Below are 22,522 nucleotides of genomic sequence, written 5' to 3'. Positions count from 1 at the left end.
ACTAAAAGATATGTGGAAAAACTTTTTTATATATCTGTAATTGCATTTTACTAGTTTATTGATTTGTATTTTTTGCTTTCTAAGCAAGACTGAAATTCAAGAAAATTGAAACAAGGTCTGTCGAAATTGGAATGTATAATCTCTTATTCACATTAAAGACCAACCATTGTGAACTTTAATAATATTCAACAAATTTTTGAAGACTTTGTATGTAACACACTGGACTAATTACTATATGTAGGTCTGTGTGTTATTTTAAAATCTGAAATTTCATTAATGTTTAATTCTGTAAGAACTTTATTTTAAAATATAGGAAACAATGTACGGACAGCATTTTTATATTCATTAATCAAAGTTACTCAGTACTTACGGGTGCCTGGCATTGGCCTAGAAACTTTAGGATACATTGTTTCAGAACTCTTGAAAATTTTAGAAAATAATGATTTGGATCAGAACTTAGTATCTGGGTACCTAGAGTCACTACCTACTTTGAAGTCCTTACCTAAGTAATATCAAAGTTTTAATTATATGCCGTATGTGTGTGTGTGTGTGTGTGTGTGTGTGTATGTGTGTGTGTATGCATACATATATATAGCAAAATTAAAAGCAACTAAACAAAGGTAGTGTGTTTATAAGTTCATGCTTATAAACAGAATTGAGATATATTATCTGTTCATTTGTAAACAGAATTTGAAATATATTATTTGTTTGTTACATTCTGTGCCCCCGCCTTCTGATCAGTTCTTAATATTATAAAAAATTCTAAAGAAAATGGTATTTCAAAAGTCGACACAAAGTCAGTTTTTAATTTCATCTTTAGAAATATATATTCAAATCTTAGATTAAGTGAAGTTTTTAATTGTCTTTTTGGTTTTACCCAGATTATTTAGTTGTGTTCTACCCATATTAATCATATGTGTAACTGGAAAACTTGATGAGAATAAATTTTGGACATAATTTAAAGGTTGTTCATATGTTTAATTTTGTAATTTAATGATAATTAAACTGTAGAGATTTTTGTATGGATGGCACAAAAAACATTTTCAGGCTAAAAAAGTTAAATGACTTATATAATTTTTTTCAATAATGTTATTTATTTTTTCATTGAGAATTTTATTTATATTCTAGCTCAAATGAGGGTTGAATGGTTTAGTCTGTGTGTATTGTTCCATGAAGAGAGAGGCTCAGCATTTCTAGTATAAACACCAAAGCTGCTGTCCTTTTTTTACACAGAACATAATTTTTTTGCAATTAATTTATCAAAATATAAAGGCTTCTAGTTTATTACTTCTGGAAGAAAAATCTTTTTATATAAGTTATTAGTATTGGCATATGTATGGTTTATGTTTGTAAGAAAAAAGGTGAAAAGCATGGAAATACTTAGTTAAATATTTACACCTAGGGTTGAAAAAAAACCTTCATGTTTTTATATAACCTTAAATATTTTCTGTAATCTGAAATGTAAGCATTTACCTAACGTAACAGAACACTTTTTAGATTCCTACAAATCTTACTCTGTTTTTCTTCTAGGGGATATCCGTTTAACACCAGAGGACTTTGCTAGAGCCCAGAAATACTGCAAATACGCTGGCAGTGCTTTGCAGTATGAAGATGTCAGCACTGCTGTGCAGAATCTACAGAAGGCCCTGAAGTTACTAACTACAGGCAGAGAATGAAGCCTTTGTACAGCAGATCCATGCATTTTTGGCTTAAAGAACTAACAGTCCATTACTCTCTCTTCAGCCTATCAGGAGCACAGTTTTAAGGAAGACTTCAGTTGCATTGACTATAACAATGAAATCTGTGTCTGTGTATCAGATTCCTGTTGAAGCATTCAGCAGCAGCCTCAGCCAGTTTTCATTGTCCATTTAGTGGATCCAGTAATCTCCGGGTACATAGGGCTGATGTGAGCAAAATCCTAAAAATGCCCATTGAATCCTGCTTCAGAAAACGAAAACATGCTTCTATAAAATGTATTGGGGTTTACACTATATCTTAATATACATAAATTAAGGATTTTTGAAATCATAATTTGGACACACAGACTATATTACTTTGCTATAAAATTCTAAATTTAACCTTTAATAAAAATTGCCAGAATATACTAGAGATCATGTTTTTGTTTTCCTCTGGGTTTATAAAACAAATACGAACATCGTAAACTGTTAGGTGAATCTGAAAGGGATTATGTTCAGAATTCAATTTATGTTCATGTTTAATTTAACTACATTAAAAGTTAAAATATTTGTGGAAGAAAACACAAGGAAAAGAGGTGGAATCACTTTTAGACTTAAGAATAATATTTGTTTCCCTTCTCCATTGAAGCTTAAAGTGAATTGGTATTTATTCATAGGCAGTTTGACTGCATGTACTAGGGAATGAAAAAAAGATACTTGTAGTAATGCCTGGAAACTTGGTGCTTAAAGTTAAGGTTCTCCTCTGCTGCTGTGGAATGGATTCCATACGGTATATAGCTAGGAACGATGCAGAAGATTATAAGAATTTAGAATCTCAGTTGTTAAGTTTATAAGTTTTGTGGGAAATTATGGACTTCCTGTGTGTCACCTGGCGTTTGTGCTGTGTAAAAAATAAATACAAGGATTCTTTTAACTCGTTCAGCTTATTACAGAGCCAGATGTGTTTTAATTTGCATGCTACAGTTTGTCATTTTTTTAAGGCATTATGTTTAGTACAGGAATTTCTATAGTAAAAAAAACAGTTTTTAAAAGGAAAGAGGTAAATTTGCCAAATTTACCTGGAATTTATCTGGTCCATTTCGTTCATCCCACTGAGATGGGAGTCATTTAACATAGGGGTCCACAAACTGTATAGTCAGTGGGCAGACCACCTGTTGTGTAAATAAAGTTCAACTGAAACAAAACCATACCCATCATTTATGTTTAATCTGTGTTTGCTTTCCCTGACTGCAGAATTAGATGGCCTGCAAATCTAAAGTATTTATTATTTGGCCCTTTCAGAAAAAGTTTGCTGACCGCTGTTCTAACAGTCTCTTTGAAAAAAAAAAAAAAAAGAGTCATTAACTCATCATCATTTGTCTTTTAATTTTTCTTTGCCTAAGTGTTAACGCTATTGCATAGGGTTTGATAGAATGAACATTCAGACAGAGTAAACTATTCTAAGGTATTGCAAATACAAGCCCCACAAACCATGCCTCCTGAAAAATGTGTTCATATCTTTCACAACTAAATTCCTATAACATCTGTAGAGTTCAACATTTGCATCTAGAACTCCAGTGCTCTAATGCATTCCTCTAGACTTTTATTATAGAAGAGAGTCTAGGATGATCTTTAGTGTTACAAGAGGTAAATAAATCCAGCAAGTTTTATTCAGATCCTAACATGTCTGGACACTAGAGAGAAAACTCTCACCTCCCATTTCACACCCTCCTTTGTTGCTCCCAATTGGGAGAGCACATTGGGGGGAAAAGATAATGTGGAAACCCTGGAGTTCACTGATAAGTGGGCTGTGGTGTAACCAGCACTTATCTATAAAACAGAAGCAACATCGCTAGCTTCCTCAGAATTTGTTATAAGATACTTTACATGAAGTGCTGGTGGCAGACCACAAATGCTTATTGTTACTAACCTTAATGTTAAGATAATAATGTCAATTATTAATAATTTATCTCCCAAATATCAGGAAATCCCAGTTGTCTCTGTGTCCTGTTGCTTTAAAATGCTTTCTTGCCTGAGAGGATTAAACTTTAAGTATTTTTAGCTTTGTATTCATACACATTCTGGCAAGATACAGTTAGAAATTTTTTGATGTACCACTAGGATAAGCAATTTTTAGTCATTCAGCATGTATTTATCGAGCAGCTGCTATGTACCTGCTTTGTCCTTTGCATGAGAACACAACAGAAGATAAGGAAAAAATTCCTGTCTCATAGAGTTTATATTCTTACAGAAAGGAAACAGGGAAACTTAGTAAAAAATGTATCATTATATTCAACCAGTGCTTTTCAAAGGGTAATTGTTAGAAATGCAAATTGCAAGCTCTTGCCCCAGTCCTACCCAATCAGAAAAAAACTGTAAGGGTGGGGCTTGTCATTCTGAGTTAAGAGACACTTTAGGTAGTCTGGTGGTCCCTGAAGTTTGAGTAATTTAGCCCTACCCAAATCACAAAGGATGAGAATCTGGGAGAAAAGATTCTCCTGAAGCAATGGTTCCCAAAGTGTGGTTCCTGGACCCCCAGCATTAGCATCACCTAGGTACTTGCCAGAAGGTTCTGGGGATCATACTTAAGGAGTTTCTGTATTAGTGATAAATTCAATGGGGAAAACTAGAGTTGGATAAGAAATGCTTAGGTGTGTGTAGACATGCATATTTAAGTAAGATAGCCAGGATGGGCCTCACTGAGGTGACTGCATGAAGAAGGAAGAGGGAGGAAGAGCATTCCTGGCAGAGGGAGGTAGACAGAAGAGGTCAGAAGGTAAAGTGAGGAAGGCTGGTGAAGGGAGCCACAGGCTTAGGACCATATGATGGCTTTTTGTAAGAGACCTGATTTTTATTCTGAATAAGACAGGGATCTGTAGAGAGGATTTGAACAGAAGAGTGGCCTGATTGTGACTTAACTTTTAAAAGGATCATACTGGCTACTGTGCTGTAAAGCGGGTAAGAGTGGAAGCCGGGAGACCAGTTACAAGAGTATTGCAATAAGGAAGGTGAGATACAGTGGCTTACCCCAGGGGTAGTGGTGGAAGTAATAGGATGTTGTTGGTTTCTGGCTGTTTTTTAAGTAGAGACACAGTATTTCCGATAAACTGGATATGAGGTATGAGCATAGGAGGAGTGAAAATTGACTCCCAAGTCTTTAACCTGAACGCCTGGAAAGAATAAGTGGTGGTTAATTGCAGTAGGGATATATCGTTGCTGAATTCTAACATTTAGGCTGAAGTACAATGTTCCCAGGTTCTTGTGACCATCCTGAGTAAAACTACTTGATAACATTGTTTTGCCAGTGCAGACAGAGGGGGAAGAAAAAATAAGATAAAGTTCTATCTACACTGATTGTCACAGACATCTCACCAAATCACTGCAAAACTGGAGCTAGAAGCCAAGGACAGTTCCCCTGGTTAGCATGGCCAAGGAAGCATACAGGCTTCGAGATTACACCAAGAAAAAGACCCCAGTTACAGGTCTTGAAAGTTAACAGCCTACGGTATTCATATGAATTGATCTCTCTTTTGCTCTCTCTCTATATATATACATAACTTGTACTTCTAGAAATTTGAGGTTACTGTATATGCATTAAAATTAGGTTATATGCTATTCTTTCTAAAGAAACTTGCTCCCTAATAGCAGTGTTGTTAATAGATGTCTTCAACTCTGAAAGAACTATAACTGACTAGGGGTTGAGGAGTTTTGGTTATCTGCACAGCTTCCCCTACCCCTCCCCATTTTATTTTTTAACTTTACTCATGTTATGTATCACAGCAATTGGATCAGATCATCTACTTTGGACCGTAAGTAAAGCTCCACCAGTAGAAAAGTTCTGTTCTTAAAAGAGATACAAAATTGTAAGACATCCCTCGTATAGAGGTATGCTTACCTGGTTGATTGTATTCTCTGATGTCTGTATGGAATTCTGAGACCAAAAGCTCATTCACTTGGACTGTATTTAAGTGGGACTAATTTCCAGTAAGCAATACTTTAATAATAGTAAAGATAATAGCTAACATTTAGGTGCCCACTAAGTACCAGGCAGTGTTCTAAGTATTTTACATGTATTAATTCATTTAATCCTGCCAGTGATCCTGAGAGGTGGGTCCTGTCTTTGTCCCTGTTTTATAGGTGAGGAAACTGAGCCACCAGATAATCAATGTGCCTGAAGCTGTACAGCTAATACTGAAAGTTTCTAAGCTCGGGCTACCTGTTTCATACAATGTGTATTATCCCATATAGGTAAGTCACCAGTTAAATTATTGTGAGTGTAGTCAGATGTTCTAAGTAAACGCCTCATTATCAAGGTCATGGGTCACAATCAAGGTCACGATCCCTATTACTAGTGGCAGGTGTGTCAGCTAGATTTTTCTGTTATCTAGGCAATGTGTCCCAATTAACTGTAGGTGCGAAGCAGTGAATAAAGAACATGAACACACAGTCTGGAGCCGATGACCTGGCAGTAAATGGACTGAGTCCGGAGAGAAAATAAGTGGGTTTTGAATGGTGCAATGGATTAATATATCATCTTGGAGAGGGTGTCCCACATTGCTAGGGAGACCTGAATTTCCCATTCTTTCCTTTTTATTTTAAATAACATTACTATTTTTATTTCAAATATGCAGTGTTTATCTTAAGTTTGTATTTTAAAAATACATTAGACTTTACCTTCAGGAAATCAGATTGGGATATGAATGTCAATGTAAAATTAACAATAATCTTTATAATTAGTTATTTCCTCAAACTTCTATTTGAAAATCTGAGGCAAGAGCACCTGTTCTTTCAGAAATCCCTTGAAGTTTGGACGGGGAAAGAGATGATTGTATAAAAATAACTTACGATAGAACTTCCTGAAGAACTAGCTTCATAGTTCAGCAATATTAGGAGATCTTGTAAAAATATTTTTAAAATATTAATATGCATTCAGTGTCCATGGTCAATTAAACTTGACATGCTAATGCTGTATTATTGGCGGGTATATAAAAGACACAGTAATTTTTCCTGGGAAAAGTCAGGGAAGACCTTGAAGAAGAGTTTGAACTGTGTGTTTGCCTGGCAGATGAGCAGGGAGAAGTGAGCAAAAATAAAGTATGCACAGTAGTATGAGGGAAAAAATATGTAGAAAATTAGGGGAATTTGAAGAATTTAGTGTTGCTATGGCAGAAAGCCTATGAAGAACAGGAGTTGTAAATGTGAGATCACACAGGTGGAGAGGTGTTAAGCACTGAACTATGTCCTGCCAAACTTCCTACCTTAAAGCCCTACCCCTGACGTGGCTGTATTTGGAGATGCGGCCTTTCGGGAAGTAAGTAAGACGAAGTGAGCAATGGGGCCCAGATCCCATAGACTGGTCTCCTTGTGAGAAGAGAAGAGACACTAAAGCTCTCTCTCTGTCTCTCTTTCTCCTTCTCTCTCCCCAAGCACACAAAGAGGTCATGTGAGGACACAGCAAGAAGGCAGCCATCTACAAGCCAGGAAAGAGAGGCCTCACCAGAACCCAACCCTGGCAGCACCTTGATCTCGGGCGTCTAGCCTCCAAAACTGTGAGAAAATAAATCTCCCTTGCCGAAGCCATCTGTGGTATTTTGTGATGGCAGCCCAAGCTGACTAAGACAGAAGGCAAGAGGATGAAAGCACCAATAGTCCTGCCAGAGAATTGACATTTTCGTTTTGAAAGTGATGGAAAGTATGATTTCAGTTCTCAATTTCCTCCAAAATCTGTGGCTCAATTTGCCACTTGTAAAAATGATCTTTATCTATGTATCTCTGAAGGCTTTGATCCCCTCAAATATGCCCTGGACCATACAGATTGCTTGGTTCATTGGTAGCCCATAGAATTATTTTTGTCTTCTTGGCCCCTCAGCTGTGATACTTGTGTTGCACTATGGGGGAGAGTCAAAGTCCCTTAAAGAAGGAAGAAGGATATTTAGGTGTGTCTGTTGTACCACGCTTCTATACTTTGTCAAAAACTAATGACGCCCCTCTAACTGTAACTTGACAAAAATTACTATTTACCTCTTCACTTTATATATCATGTAAGCTAAGCTTCACTTATACAAATCTCCCTTCATTAAGATGCTAAGCTCCCTAATGGTGAGAGTGAGTGAGTGAGTGAGTGAGTGAGTGAGTGAGTGAGTGAGTTATTTGACATAGAGACAGCCAGCGAGAAAGGGAACACAAGCAGGGGGAGTGGGAGAGGAAGAAGCAGGCTCCCAGCGGAGCAGGGAGCCCGATGTGGGGCTCGATGCTAGGACCCTGGGATCAGGCCCTGAGTAGAACACCAAGCTTACTGACTGAGCCACCCAGGCACCCCTGGTGAGAGCTATATAAATCTGTAAATCCTTAGTACTTTGTGTGATGCCTGATGGCAGACTAAGTCTCTCTAACCAGTAAAATTAAGGACTTGGTGAGGACTGAAGAAATTATATGGAAATCATCAAATAAAAGTTAATTATGTTCAGAAAACTCTGTTCTCTAATATTGTAGTGTGAGATAAAAATTGCCTCGAAAAATTCTGAAATTTAATCATTGTTATCTAAAAAGCCCTTCATTACGCAACATCAGAATACTGGGATATTGGATAGAGTCCATCCACACCACCCAGAAAGTCTTGATTCCTAATTCAAATGCATGGTTCTTTATCTGTTGAGATTGTGAAGGGTAACAGTGGATCAGATGTGCTCAGAAAATTCTTCTAGTATAAACTAATAACATCCTAGTAACAACGTACGTGTTCTCTGCAGGTATATGTTCTATGTTCTTGGCCTATCCCTACTCAGAGATTAATATGTTCAAGCCATTGCAATTACTTAAGAAAAAAACCCGGACATGTTAAAAACAGGGAAAAAAAATACCCAGATTATGTTGAAGTTGAAAATAATTATTGTGTCTAAGGAAATTCTAACCGAAAGATTATTTTTATAGGTGAATGGACAAATAAATGGAAGTTTAAAATATAGAAGCTGCCCCTGAGACCTGAACACTTTTGGGGAAGTCAAAACTCATTTGAATTTTTTATTTCTCAATGTATATACTCTTTTCTTCTGTCCATTGCTCTAAAGACAAGCAACTGAAGAAAAAGTGTGAAGATTATAAAGCCATGGTCATAGGGTGACATAATGTAAAGAGTGTTCTTTTCTGAGTCAGGAAACTGGGTTTCTGGTCCCCTTGTTGCCATAGTCTGTTCTATCAACTAAGAAAATATGCCCTTCCTGACCCTCCTCTGAGCATTAGTTTTCCCACAAATAGCAGGAGTGGGCAGGGCTGGATATCTAACATCCTTTGAAGGTCTAAGATTCTTCAAGTCTCCAAATAATCCTTAGGCTTCTACAGACACAATTTGAGGTCTGTGGTCCTTGAATCACTTCTTATTTGAACTAGATGCATCATTACATTATGTTTTCAAAACTCAAGTCCTGACATCCATCCTATTTAATTAATAAATGTCCCCTGTTTTGTAGTGTGAGATAAAAATTGTTGTGTCAAGAATTGTTAATATGTTATGTTAATATGTCAAGAATTCAGTAAGTACATCCCTTTGAATAAAGTTGAAACCAAGGACCAGGACGGCAAAATAATTATTCCTTTAGGTAGGGAGTTTTCTTCTGCCAATGTGAAGATTGCCAGTGAGCAAAAATCTGACAAAGATTTCTGAGCAAAGAATATTCCTAGGGATAAAGAAAGTCATTTCAAATGATAAAGTGGTCAATTAATCAACAGAACATCACAAACCTAAGGGTTTATGTGCCTAGGAAGAGAACTGCAAAATACATGAACCAAAAACCAATATAATTGCAAGGACAAGTCTACAATTATAATCAGAGTAACACCCATCTCAGTAATTGACAGAACAGTCAGAAAATATGACTGGTATACTAAACCCTTAAAATTTGTCCTTATGACTTTGAATAAAACCAATCCATCTTTTTTTTTTCTCTTGTTACAGTGGGTTCCTTTTTTTTTTTTTTTTTCAGTTAGAGTGACTTTTATATAGGATGATAGGAGAATGATCTGCTGACCCTGTTTTCCTCATGATTGGAGATTTTATTTCTACATGTGTGAAGACTGCAAACATGTCTGCCTTCTTTGATGATGAGTTAAAATAGGTGTGTTCAGTTATTTATAAATGAGTGTATATATTGAGTATATACTTACCGATTCTTTTTTTAATACCATCTTGAGATACTGTTTATAAACATCTCCTGGTATTCTAAGTATTTTCAAAACGAATTAGTCTGAGAGCTTTTGCTGTAGTGACTTGGAATAAATTTCCAGCTGCAGCTTGGGAAAAAATTTATTCCAAGTCACTATAGCAAAATCTGTCAGATTAATTTATTATTTATTGGTATCATTTTTGAGAAAAATCCCAGTATTACCGGTAGAATAACATAAAGAATCAAGTTAAATATGTGTGTATTATATATATATATAACATATATATCATATATATCTCATATATACATGTGTATGTATATTTATCAGATAATAGTAATCCTTTTGAAAATACTCTTTAGAATTATGTGGAACAAAAAGCAAAAAAAATTATAAGATAACTTATTTTCTATTATTGTAACCTGAGGGCACAAAGTTTTATTAGAAGTCTCAGCTGCTCAGGAGCTTAAAATCTATGTAGGTCGCAGATGTGCACAAGTAAACATAACCAGAGGCATAGTTTTAAGTGCCATAACGAAAACATTCATGAATTGCTATTGAAACTTAATAATTTGTTTTCCCCCAAACTGAGGAAGCTGGAACAGGACATTTCCCTGCGATGGTGACATTTGAGTTGCACCTTATTCCAATAAAATGAAGTGGGTAATTAAGGTAAAGGGGAAGCATAAAAGGGAAAAACACAGCAGTGGAACAGTGCATGATAACTTTTTTCCAATTATAGCAAAATAGCCATAATGAGAAGCCGGCTAAACAGTAGTCACCTTGAATGAGTATAGTCACATTGTTCCAGTGAGAGAGACAGCAATCTTGTAAAGATGGAAGAGATTCCAGTCTAAATCCTTTCCTTCTATATAAATCCCAAGTAAATTCTAGATCCTTCGAAATAAAGTATTTTTATTCTTTCTGAAGCTGAAAGTGTATCTACTTGTAGATCCCAACTTTGTATAAGCCCCCGTCCTCTTCACGATCTTCATCCACCCTGCTCTAGGGTCTCTCAGAGATCAGAGTGAGGGGTCGGTTCATCATACGGAGGAGACTGACGTGGAGCAGACAGGACAGAACAGGGTTGGGGGGAGAGTGAGGTGGGCAGAGGAACTGGAAGCAGGTCAAAGGGTGGATATTTTAAGATCTTTAGAAGACAAAAGTAAGGGGTTAATGGAGTCTCAACAATTCACAGGAAACGTCACTGAAGTCTAGCTCAGAGACTCGCTGTTGGTTATTGCTGCTGTAACTGTCTCTTCACCTGTAAGTTATCAGGATGTTTATGTTTTTGTAAGAAAGTTATGGAAAAATTCCGAGCACGCTCTCATAAAAAGGTTTCTGAGGAACTTACCAACTAATCCCCTCTTTCATCCGGGTGTGAAAGAGTCTGAGTAGCATTAGAGATATGGCAAGTCACGTCAAATGAGTCTTTTGACAAGAACGAATAAATCTTACGAGTGTGTTTGATAGCATCACAATTTACCTTTTCAGGAAAGTCTCAGTCCTTAGACATTTAAATTCTTAAACTGCTTGGGGAAATGGAATAATCTTGGAAACTTGAATTCAGTCCTAATGAAGTGTTACCAACTTTAGTAATGTAACATAAACTCTTTGATTCACAAACTCTTCAAGATGGAAGGGCCCTTGGAAATGATCTAATCCAATCCTTCTATTTTATGAAGGTTGAGGCCCAGGAGGGCCTTGAGGCCCAGGAGATAGGCTGTCACTTGCTCAAGATCACGAAGCTGGGACAGAAAAAGAAACAAAACAAAACAAAAGACCCCTCCATGTCTCAGACCAAGGATCTTTTTGTATAACATATCTTGTTCTGAGGCCTAGTTCAAAAAAACCCGCCACTAATTCTTGATATTTGCACATTTTTCACCACAATAGACATGTGAGTTCAGTGAGGGTGATTAATTGGATAGTTGGCCAATCACACCGTAAATATTCACCCACTTGTACCTTAAAAAGCCCTCCTTGCTGCCCTAAAGAAGGAAGATGTGTATCACTTTTGCTTACAGAGATTCAGAGTGATGGAAAACATACACGTGGAAAGACGTCCAGCATCCCCAAGGCAACGCATGACAAAATGCCAAATGAGCGGGAGAGGCAAGAGCCAGGCGCAGGCCATGGCATATCTGGAAACAACAGAGACGTGCTGTGGAGAACCGAGTTGAGAGCCCGACCAAGAGCAGCTCCAAGTGTCCACGAAGGCTTTGTGGGGAAAGCAGAGCTTGAGGATGATAGGCTTTTTCAGGCGTTACTGAAACTCCTGCTGACCTGCCACCTTCTCTCAGGCTCACTGTCCAGAGCAATTTCAGTGGCCAGGGGAGGGGCTGTGTGCTTCCTGCCACTGCCGGCAACATCAGGGTTATCATTTCTTGACGGCTCTTTAGCACAGAGCTTTTCACCCTGAAAAAAGATCTGTGGTTGTGGAGGAGAGAAAAAAAAATACATCTTTACTTTTTTAATCTCTAGCTGATATGTAACATTTCCTACAATTAAGAATATAAACAACAAACCGTGGTAGAATTAGCGCTTCTTGTGACTGTCACCAATGAAAACGACAGATGTTTTCTTCCCTCATTACAGCCTTTGCAGTTGTTCCTGATAGATTGAAGAGTCATTGATGGTTATCGTTATTTTCAACATGTGGACATTATTTGATCTGCTCTAGATATTATTGTGTTAATAAAGACAAACGTATATTATTACATTGCAGATTTGGATTTTAATATGATCCTATGTATTTCCACAGGATTATTGCCAACCATAACCCTAATTAGGTAAAATAATGGCCTTCAAGGATGCCCAGACGCTAACCCCCAGAATCTGTAAGTATGTCACCTTGCGGGGCAAAAGGGACTTTGCAGATGTAATTAAGGTTAAGGACTTTGAGATGGGGAGATCATCCTGGATTTTCCAGGTGAGCTCAGTGTAAGCACAAGCATTCTTGAATGCAGAGAACCCCTCCCAATGTGGTCAGAGAGGAGAATGTACAAAGGACTTGATTAGCCTTTGTAGATTTTGAAGATGGAAAAGGAAGCCAGCAGCCAAGGCACGTGGGTGGCCTTTAGAAACTGCATAAGACAAGGAACACAGATTCTCCCTTAGATCCTTCAAAAAGAAGCGCAGCCCTGCCAACACCTTAATTTTAGCCCACGGAGATCTCTATCAGACTTCTGACCTTCAGAACTTTCAGATAATATATTTGTGCTGTGAAAGCCAACTAAGTTTATGGGTATTTGTTCTGGCAGCAATAGAAAACTAGTACACTATTAATTTTATACCTTTAAAAATAACATGCTGAGAAACTTCTCCAAAGGCGTTCATGCACAAAAATAAGTTGAAAACTCCTGCCTAGCGCTGTCTGTTGTTATAGTTAGAAGGAAAACCTTAGGTAGTTTGACAATGACACCAAGCAGTACGTGGTGGGGCCTCAGAGGTAAATTGTGTATTTTTTTTTTTTTTGACAGTTGTTCAAATGTTTCAGTAAAACATTTTGTAGCAAAATCATAATTATAGTTCTTATTCAAGCTTTACTTTTTCTCTCACCTTCTTTCTTAGGGGTTCTTATTTTTTTCTGGCTTCCACCATTTCCAAATCTGGATTACATTCATATACGCAACTCATTCATGCAGTAATGAGAGCCAAGGGAGGAGTGATTTTAATCCTTTTAATCGGCATTATTACTTTATGAGCTTCCAAATGGACGCAGCAGCTGCTAAAATATCATGCTAGGGAATTGTTGTAGGAAAATGAAAACCCAACAAAGAAGTCCTATGCCAAAGGAGATGTATTTTCCATTCTCGGTTGTGATAGAATCTCTGATGATTCTTTATTGAAATTCTTGAGGATCAATGCCTAATTTGTTATAACACATTAATGCAAAAATGATTTACAAAGGAGTCTCCATTATCCTACTTGTTAAATGTAAATGGCACCTTTTGAAGTATCAGGTTAATTAAAATTGGTAATGATATTTGGGTTCTGTAAAGTTCTAGGGAAGCACCTAATATAATTGTTACCAGTGCATTCTTATCTGCTATTTTGTAGTCTATCCGAAAAAAAATCTTTCTATGTGATTCCAAAAGAGATGTTTCTTCCCTCATAGAAAACCACAATCATGTAGTAACTAACATGAGTTTGTTAGCAGCACGATCTGCCTGCTGCTGGGCATAACTTGCAACACACTTCTCAGCGTGTCCACATTCTCTTATTACAAGCAGTCTTTCTAAATGAGTGCATTTGGTCTTAAGAAAATAAAAAGAAAATTACAACTGCCAATGCAAACATTATAAAATTCTAAATTATCGATCAATTTGCTTTTGAAAATATGTATAAAACAATCGAATCCTTCTTTCCTAGGACTAGCTCCTTTGAGTAATTAAAGACAGACATGCTAGTTTTGCTGAGGTCAAGTACATACAGTATATAATAAAGTATGATATCTGGACCTTGGACAAAATGGAATGCCGAAACTAGAATGTTGCCAACTTCCCACTGCGCAAGGTCTAATTTAGTTGATACGTCTGCTTTCCATACTCCATGAACCCTAATGCATTCTCAGGAATTCAAAGCTAATATTTCTCTTTACTAAAGATGCATAGTCATTCTGGCCTCAGGAACATAAAGTTGTGTTAAAACAACATAAATTTTTACATGGAAGATTTTTGGAATGCCTTGCGGGGAGTTTTCTAAAATGTGAAAAAGTAAAATGATGCTAAAATTTAGCTTAACAATGCATAAATATTTAACTTGTGCTTTATAGCAAGTTTTTTCATTAAAGCACCTACATACTTTCACACCTGAGAAACATCTCATATCTCTAATCGCAAACCTCAACTAAGACTAGCATTTTGTTGGTATTTTCATATAACCATACACTTCCTAAATGCTTGTGTATTGTATGGTAAATAGTGACAAAAGACAGAAAATACACATTGGTGATACAAACAGTTTGCACATAGCAGCTCTGATTTTTTAAAATTAATGTTTATCTCATAGAAAGTAGCATACTACCAAAACCAGACAAAGATGTCATAAGAAAAGAAAATTCCAGGCCAATAGGATCCTCTTCTTCCAGCCATTAAAGGTGGGGTCCCTCACACCGCTGCTCTGGGCTTTTCTACCTCTCTCCCTATTCTGTCTCATCTGCCAGCCAACCTTCAGTTAACTAACCATGTGCTTGCTGATGATTTCTAATTGTATTACTCAGGCTTGGTTCTTTCTTCTGTATTCCAGACTTCACTTGACATTTCTATTGGGATGACACTAAAGGTACTCAAGTTAAACATGCCCCAAACTAAACATTCTCTCACACCCTCCACCATCCAACCCCTCACCAACGTCTCAAGGAATTCCACATGTTCTGTTCAGCTTATTCAATTGTATATTCTAGAAGTCATATTTGACTCCTACTTTCCCTTATTCCCCACATCCAGTCGATTAAACGCTGCGAACTTGAACTCCTAATATCCAGTTCATGAACAGCACGTTCTGTGATCCCTACTACCATGACTCTAATCTAAGCTACCGGTCTCTCTCACCTGGACTATTCACCTGGATTCACCTGGAGAATCCAATGATTCTCCCTGTGTGTTCTCCCTCCCTCCCTCTTCAGTCCACTTTTTGCCACAGAGTCACTTTCTAGAACCTTAGATCTGATTCTTCGGTACCACTGTTCAAACACCCTCAGTATGACCCCTTGCCCCCTGGATAAAGACCAGAATCCTTCATAGTGCTTCCCAGGTGCTCTGTCGTCTGATCCACACCTGCCTCTCCAGTTGGCCTCGTATCACTGTCTGCCTTGTTCTTTGTGTTAAGCCACCCAAGGCTTCTCAGAGGTCCCCCAAAGTCATTGCTTTCTCTTGCCCCTGGACATTCACATACACTGATGCTCTATCTAGAAATACTCTCTGCCCCAACCACAATCCGTACTTAACCTCATTCAATCTCACTTATTTTTTGACATCAAATAGATTGAATGTAGAAACAGTTGTGTTTTAACATACTTTTGTAAGAAGAAGAGATCCTTAAGTTCTAGATGTTATGGTTATTTGAAAAATTAGTAATGAAAATATATTTTATTAGTAGTTTAAGTGTTTCTCATACTTCACTACGTATGCAAGTATAGTTGACAATTCATTGTGAGAATTAAGAACACTGAGAGTATATTTGCCTACAGAAGATGCCTCCCTTCCCTGAAGCAAACTGGCACGGATTCTATCAAGGTATTAAACAATGTTACCCATAGGAAGAAGCCTCCGGATTTTATATCATAGAACAGAGGTCAGCAAAGTATGACCTATGGGCCAAATCTGGCCCATCACCAGATTTTAGCGATAAAGTTTTATTAGAACATGGTCATTTATGCATTGTCTGTGGCTGCTTTTCTGACACAATACAAGTCGTTGACTAGTCATGACCAAAATTGTATGGCCCAAAAAAGCCCCAATTATTTCCTTTTTGGCCCTTTAGAGGAAGTTTCCTGACTCCTGTCATAAAATATAATGACAAGGATTTTAATCAAGAGAGTTCAATGTCAGGAAGTACCAGTAATCCTGAAAGACATTAAGTATGAATTCTTTAGAAAACCTAACATAAATTATACTCTATTCTGATGGACCTGACAGGAAGAGTTGTCCTCAAAATGCACCAAAATAACACAATCCACTGATTTGTCTAAAGAGTGACTAGGAACTGTATATTTGAATGTTAGAAATTTATGCCAAAATTTGTGTTTGTGTGTGTGTGTGTGTGTGTGTGTGTGTGTGTGTGTTTGTAGAAGTTCATGTTATGATGGTGAGTTGCTCTAGGAGGGAGTAACTAGTCATCAGACCCTACTTTTCAGGATGTCTTGGTTTATGATAGGAAAAAGCCATCATCATTGAAGAAGTGCTTTTTTCATTATTATTATTATATTAACAAGTTGGTATGTGTCCAACTCATCTAAAGACAAAAGCATGTAGAAATGTTAGCAAGAGGTAAGCATGGCTTTCACCAACCTCTTTTCTGTCACTTAGCATTGTTCTGATCTGCCAAGAGAATATTTCTTAAATCTCCAAATATAATTGTAATATTTCAGTACTCCCTTTGAAACACTTGGTCAAAGCGTGTCTTCCACTCTCTCAACCTCAATAGAAGCAGTAAGTGCATGCTTATATGCATAAACTAATCTGTAATTTATATTCTGGGTGTATGATAAATATTAAAATTATCTCCCCGTGGGGAAAAATAAGCAAATAATAAAGATACAGGCCCTGAGGTCCAGTCACCAGAATAAATTCAGGTTCAGCAACTTACTGGCCAGGTTGCCACGGACAAGTACCTTAAAACAACAAAACTTCTATTTCTTTTTTATGAAATGGTAGAGATACTAGTACCTGCCACGTAAAGTTTGCTTGAATAAAAATAGACTATTTTTGACGCACTTATGTGATGTCTTGTGTAACGTGTAAACAGAAGTGTTCCAGCCCATGCTTATGATGAGTCACGCAGGTGAGCCTATCAACTTTTCCCACCTCTGGACATTAAAGCTGATGATAAACCAACACATGATGCAGACTCCCAATCAGTGATGGTGGGAAAAGTACTACATCTTTGAATCTGTTCTCAGTGAGAGGAGAAAGCACAGCAATGAGCAATAGTGGAAGAGCTATACCTAAAATCCACTTCTTCCCTATCCAAGGTATAAAATTGACATATCCAAAACTCTAGTATCTTAAGGAAAAAAAGTTAAAATATGAAGAAACGTCTAAATAAACTGGGAAGTGTACTTCGTAAACGGGAATTACATTTTTGAGCGTACTACATAAACGGGAATTACTTTTTTGAAAATAGAGTAAATTGATGCTTCTCGAATGCTCCTCTCCAGAAGACAGAGAATGAAGAGAGACCTGCCAAGTGTTCTGGAGAGAAGAACAGACATAGCTCTGAAGTCATGAGCTGTAACTTATGATTCATAGAAATGTTTTATTCTACATCTTATTATCTATATTTGTTACTTTAAAAAATCCTTTAAGTCTCAATAAAAAGGTGCATCTTATCCATTTGAGGGCTTCCCTGCAACTGCTCCTTATCCGGTAAGAAGCACAAGTTGAACAGGGGTTCATCTCAGGTATATACACCTGCTGAGGGAATTCTCTTTAAGGAATAAGTTGATTTAGGAAGGGAAAAAAAAGCTATCACCTTGAACAACATCTAAACAGTTATTATAATTTTTCCCTTAGGCCCTATGAAATTAAAGTGATACTGGAGAGTCACTATTTAAACAATCTTTTGGGGCAATTATTAGATTTGTATTCAAGGGAACCCAAAGCAATCTTGATCTTAGGAAGCTAGTTACGTAATGGAAAAAAATGAGAATTTTGCAATCAATGTATTACAAACCTGGGCCTGCCACTTACTACTTCAAGGAAAGTTATTTAACTTCTCTGAGCCTCCATTTGTTCAGCTGCAAAGGGAAATAACAATGCAGAGTTGTTTGAACAACGAGGAAGGATGGGTATGAAATGCTTGGCTTGATTACCACATGGAATGGATGCTCAGGGTAATAGAGGCTCAGTGTAATACTTTATGAGGTCTTATTCATTCATACATTTGTTTATTCATTTTGGTAGAACAGCGTGTCATTGAGACAAGGTGAAAAGTAATAGTCTGAATACTATTCTTGACATTTTACTGATGTCTGCATGCAGAGGCTTCTCCAGGTACGAGTACGGATCCCAGTGTGCATGGGCTGCTAAACAGCCCACAGCACTGGAACAACTTGTCTATGTGCAAGCAAGGAGGTTATAATTCCATTAGGGTGAGTTTGCATATAGGGTCACCTAAAAAATAGTGATTGAGCTCTCACTACGCAAAAAGCAGCATACTAGCCATAAAATGCAAAGGACTGGCATAAAATGGAAGAATAAATTATAAAGGGAGCAAAAATTGCTGTTCCTAACTTCTAAAGAGCTCACTTCTAAAGGAGGAGAAAATGATGAACAAACATGCAATAAGCCCAGTGGATTTGTTTTTGGAAACACACAGTGAATCTAGGCTCGAGAAAATATATTCTTAAAGCTTATGAATAAAATTTTCACATAAATGGAATACTTGCTAGAGGCAGGAAGCACTCCAATAAAACTCAGCACAGTCAGCTCCAAAATTGCTATGTAGTTGGGGCCTAGGGGCCATCTAATTGCAAGGGGAACCAGACAGATCTGCTTGGAAGCTTCATTGGCCTGTACTCCGATTTTATTTAGGGTGCCTTTGGTGGTGATGAAGAAGATTCTGAAGAATGTCTAGCCACAACCGCTACCCACCACTCTGACCCAGTATCCCCTTTAGCACCGTCTCAGAAATTTGGGTTTTAAAACTTGTTTTATCCTTACATTTGGAACCTAGAGAGAACACCTGTCCTTTGAATATATATTGAGTATCTTACAGGTACTCTACCAAGTGCCAGGCAAAGACACAATCTCTTTTCCCAATGGGCTCAGGGTCTAGTTCAAGGGACAGAGAGTCCAAAATTAGGAAGTACAGCTGTGTGATAAGCATTCATCTGGGCTTCATTCTTTCCAAGGTGATATAAATGCGGTGGAAATCAGGCTTCCATCCATAATAGGCAGGGCTATCTTTCCAGAATTAGGGTTGTTGGACATAAATCCAACAAGATCCAGGAAATCTTTCTCCACAAGCCAAATTCTAAAAAAAAAAAAAAAAAAGTTTATTTTCGAAACTCATGTTTCCTATAGATATTATCTCCACTGGTAAATTTTAAAAATGGCCCCAAATACAAAAGATTTACCCATAACTCTCCTGAGGAAGCCAAATATAAAAAAAAAAAAAAATTTCACTAGCACCTTAATGTTGCATTGGGAGAAAAAGGAAGGTACTTTGGCTGCTGGTTGCTAATGTGGTTAATTAGCACTCAGTGAATGTTAAGCCTTGGTTTATAAAAAGTTGAATATATTGAGCTACTCTCTTGAGCCGGAGATGGTGCTACGTGATTAACAAGTATTATCTCTGCTAGAATTCCTTGGAATAGTCATCATCTTCTTCTTCTCCTCCTCCTCCTCCTTCTTCTTCTTTTCCTCAGAGTAGTCTTCTTAGACAAATTTATATCCTAGAGCCCTGAATTACTCTTCCCAACAATATTTTGATTTCTAGGAACATCCTTCCCTTCATCTACCAAATACCACTTCAAGGGCAGAAGCCGAAAAGCAAGGCCATAAAGGCTTAATTTCCTTCTGATTTTGGTCTATGTGGGATCACAAATATTTGGTTTAGAATTGACCATTTCTACAGTATGCCTTAAGCGAGCCAAATTCCAATGTGGCTCTGACTGAAATATTTGCCAAAGTCTTGAGGCTGTCAGGAGAGTATTGACTCTATAAAGAAATGGATTTCATCTAAGTATATTTAAATGTGCTCTTCTCCTTTGCCTAGAAGTAGTTAATGAAGAAGATGTTTACTATGATATTAAATAAAATATTTCTTTATATGTTGAGTTTATTCAACACCAAATCATGTACACTTCCGATCACACAATGCCATGACTAGACACATAGGGTGCAGCTAGCCCAGGCTGCTCACTTCCTGGATGAGGAAGCTGACTCCAAAGATGAGGAGTCTCCCTTGACATCCTGTAGCTTGAAGGGAAATGCAGGTCAGGATAAGATGAGCCTCTGCTCACTCCGTCTCCCTGCCGCTCCCACTGTACTTCTGCATCTCTCGTTGCTGGCATGTGTGGTGTTTGTGTGCAGAGTTCCCAAGGAGTGCTCCCCCAATGTGTCATTTCGGTACATTAGTTTTCTACTCATCCACTATTTTTCTTAAGTACCTCTGAACTTAAAAGAAGGTTATTTAAGAAAATAATCTTTCATAAGACAATACCCAGTTGTAATAGAAAAGCATCCTGGCAGTTTGCTATGTCAGGAACCCCCTTCTTCTGTTGGATGCTGTGGAATGCAAATTGGTAACAACAGTAACAAATAAGTCATTGGAAAACCAAGATAACACATGACCAGAGTTTAGCGGAGAGGCAGGCATGTCGAGTGTGGGAATGGCTAAGGGGTGATAATGACATTAATGCAAAAGAACATGTTCCAGTTTCTGTTAATTAGTAGGAGCACAAACTTTCTTGTCTTTCTCGCAACATTTAAAATCTTCTCTTCTTTTGAAACTGTTTTCCATTGGCTTCCAATACATGGTTCTATATTAGTTCTCCCTCTCTCTTTCCATCTCTCTCTCATCTTTTTTTTTTTTTTAAGATTTTATTTATTTGAGAGAGAGTGAGAGAGAGAGAGCATGAGAGGGGGGAGGGTCAGAGAGAGAAGCAGACTCCCTGCTGAGCGAGGAGCCTGATGAGGGGTTTGATCCTAGGATTTCAGCTCAGTCCCAGGACCCTGGGATCATGACCTGAGCCGAAGGCAGATGCTGAACCAACTGAGCCACCCAGGTGCCCCTCTCTCTCATCTTCTAGATACCTGCTTCATATCATCCTTGTATGACACTCATGTCTCTCTCTCTTTCTCGTCACTATTTTTCTATGGACCTACAATTCTGCATTTTCAACCCTCCCAGAGAGTTTCCACAATTTATTTCTAAGACATCTCGAACTCTGTGTCAAAATGAATTCATTTTATGTACAAACTTCTCCTTCAACAGAGTGAAATATATTTCTCCATTCCTATAAGTGTGAGCTGTGCAGAGTGACTTCCTTTCAAAGAATATAGTATGAAAAGGAGGTGAAAAGCATAATTTCACAGTGGAGAAGCTGCGCAAACACTACCTCAGCCAGATAATCAACATCAAGCACCATGTTGACAGTACATACCCCTAATATGATGTGATGAAAATGGTACTTTTCCTCTGTGTTCTTCCTCCCAAAATTCATAACCACAGTCAATCATAAGAAAAACATCAAATAATAATTGAGCGACATTCTACAAAATACTTGACTAGTACTCCTCAAAGCTGACAAGATCATCAAAACCAAGAAAAGTCTGAGAAACCATCACAACCAAGAGGAGCCGAAGGAGACATAACAACTAAATGCAATGTAGTAACCTGGAAGGGATCCTGGAACAGAAAAAAGACATTAGATGAGAACTAAGACAATCTATATGTATGGACTTTAGTTAACAATAATGTATAAATACGTGATTATTAATGGCGACAAATGTACCACACTAAGATAAGAGGTTAAGAATAGGGAAACTGAATGTGAATAGATGAAAACTCTCTGTCTGATCTTTACAATTTTTCTGTGAATCTAAAATTATTCTAAAATAAAAATGTTAAAATAATGAATTCATAATTTTCCCTCTCAAGTCTTTTTTTCCCCTTAGGTTCCCTATTTTTGTCAGTGTCGTTGTGGTAGGACAACCAGAACTTTGCCCCGGCTATCCACATTTATAAGGCACACAGCTATTAGTGAATGTTTTATTAATTTTGAAATTTAATATCTGAGTTTAGCACCTACATATTGAGAAGAAAAATAGCTAAAATAGAAAGCTGTCAGATAGCCTCTGTTTGTTAATGACACAAATCTGGGCACTGCACTGTAAAGTTCAAAGTTGATTTGAGACCATCTGTAATAGAGAAGTCAAAAGGACCTACTTTGACTCAGATTCAGGAAAATTAAAACTGATTTTTCTACAAATTGTCTAAACTGCCTCATACGAAGATAA

General features: G+C 37.4%; 1 protein-coding gene across 2 annotated transcripts in view; it reads left to right on the top strand.

The window, feature by feature from the left end:
• VTA1 (vesicle trafficking 1) overlaps positions 1-2,881 on the top strand; it is a 64,094-nt gene extending 61,213 nt beyond the window's left edge. For both annotated transcript variants that reach the window (XM_026504914.4, XM_044386379.3), the window contains one exon: positions 1,531-2,881. In XM_026504914.4, the coding sequence (XP_026360699.1) occupies positions 1,531-1,676 (146 nt within the window). In that variant the 3' untranslated portion in view covers positions 1,677-2,881. The remainder of the gene's footprint in view (positions 1-1,530) is intronic.
• Positions 2,882-22,522: the final 19,641 nt, after the last annotated feature.

Source organism: Ursus arctos, unplaced genomic scaffold, assembly GCF_023065955.2.
Source record: "Ursus arctos isolate Adak ecotype North America unplaced genomic scaffold, UrsArc2.0 scaffold_13, whole genome shotgun sequence".
NCBI classification, from domain to species: domain Eukaryota; kingdom Metazoa; phylum Chordata; class Mammalia; order Carnivora; family Ursidae; genus Ursus; species Ursus arctos.
This window is presented reverse-complemented; position numbering and strand designations above follow the sequence as displayed.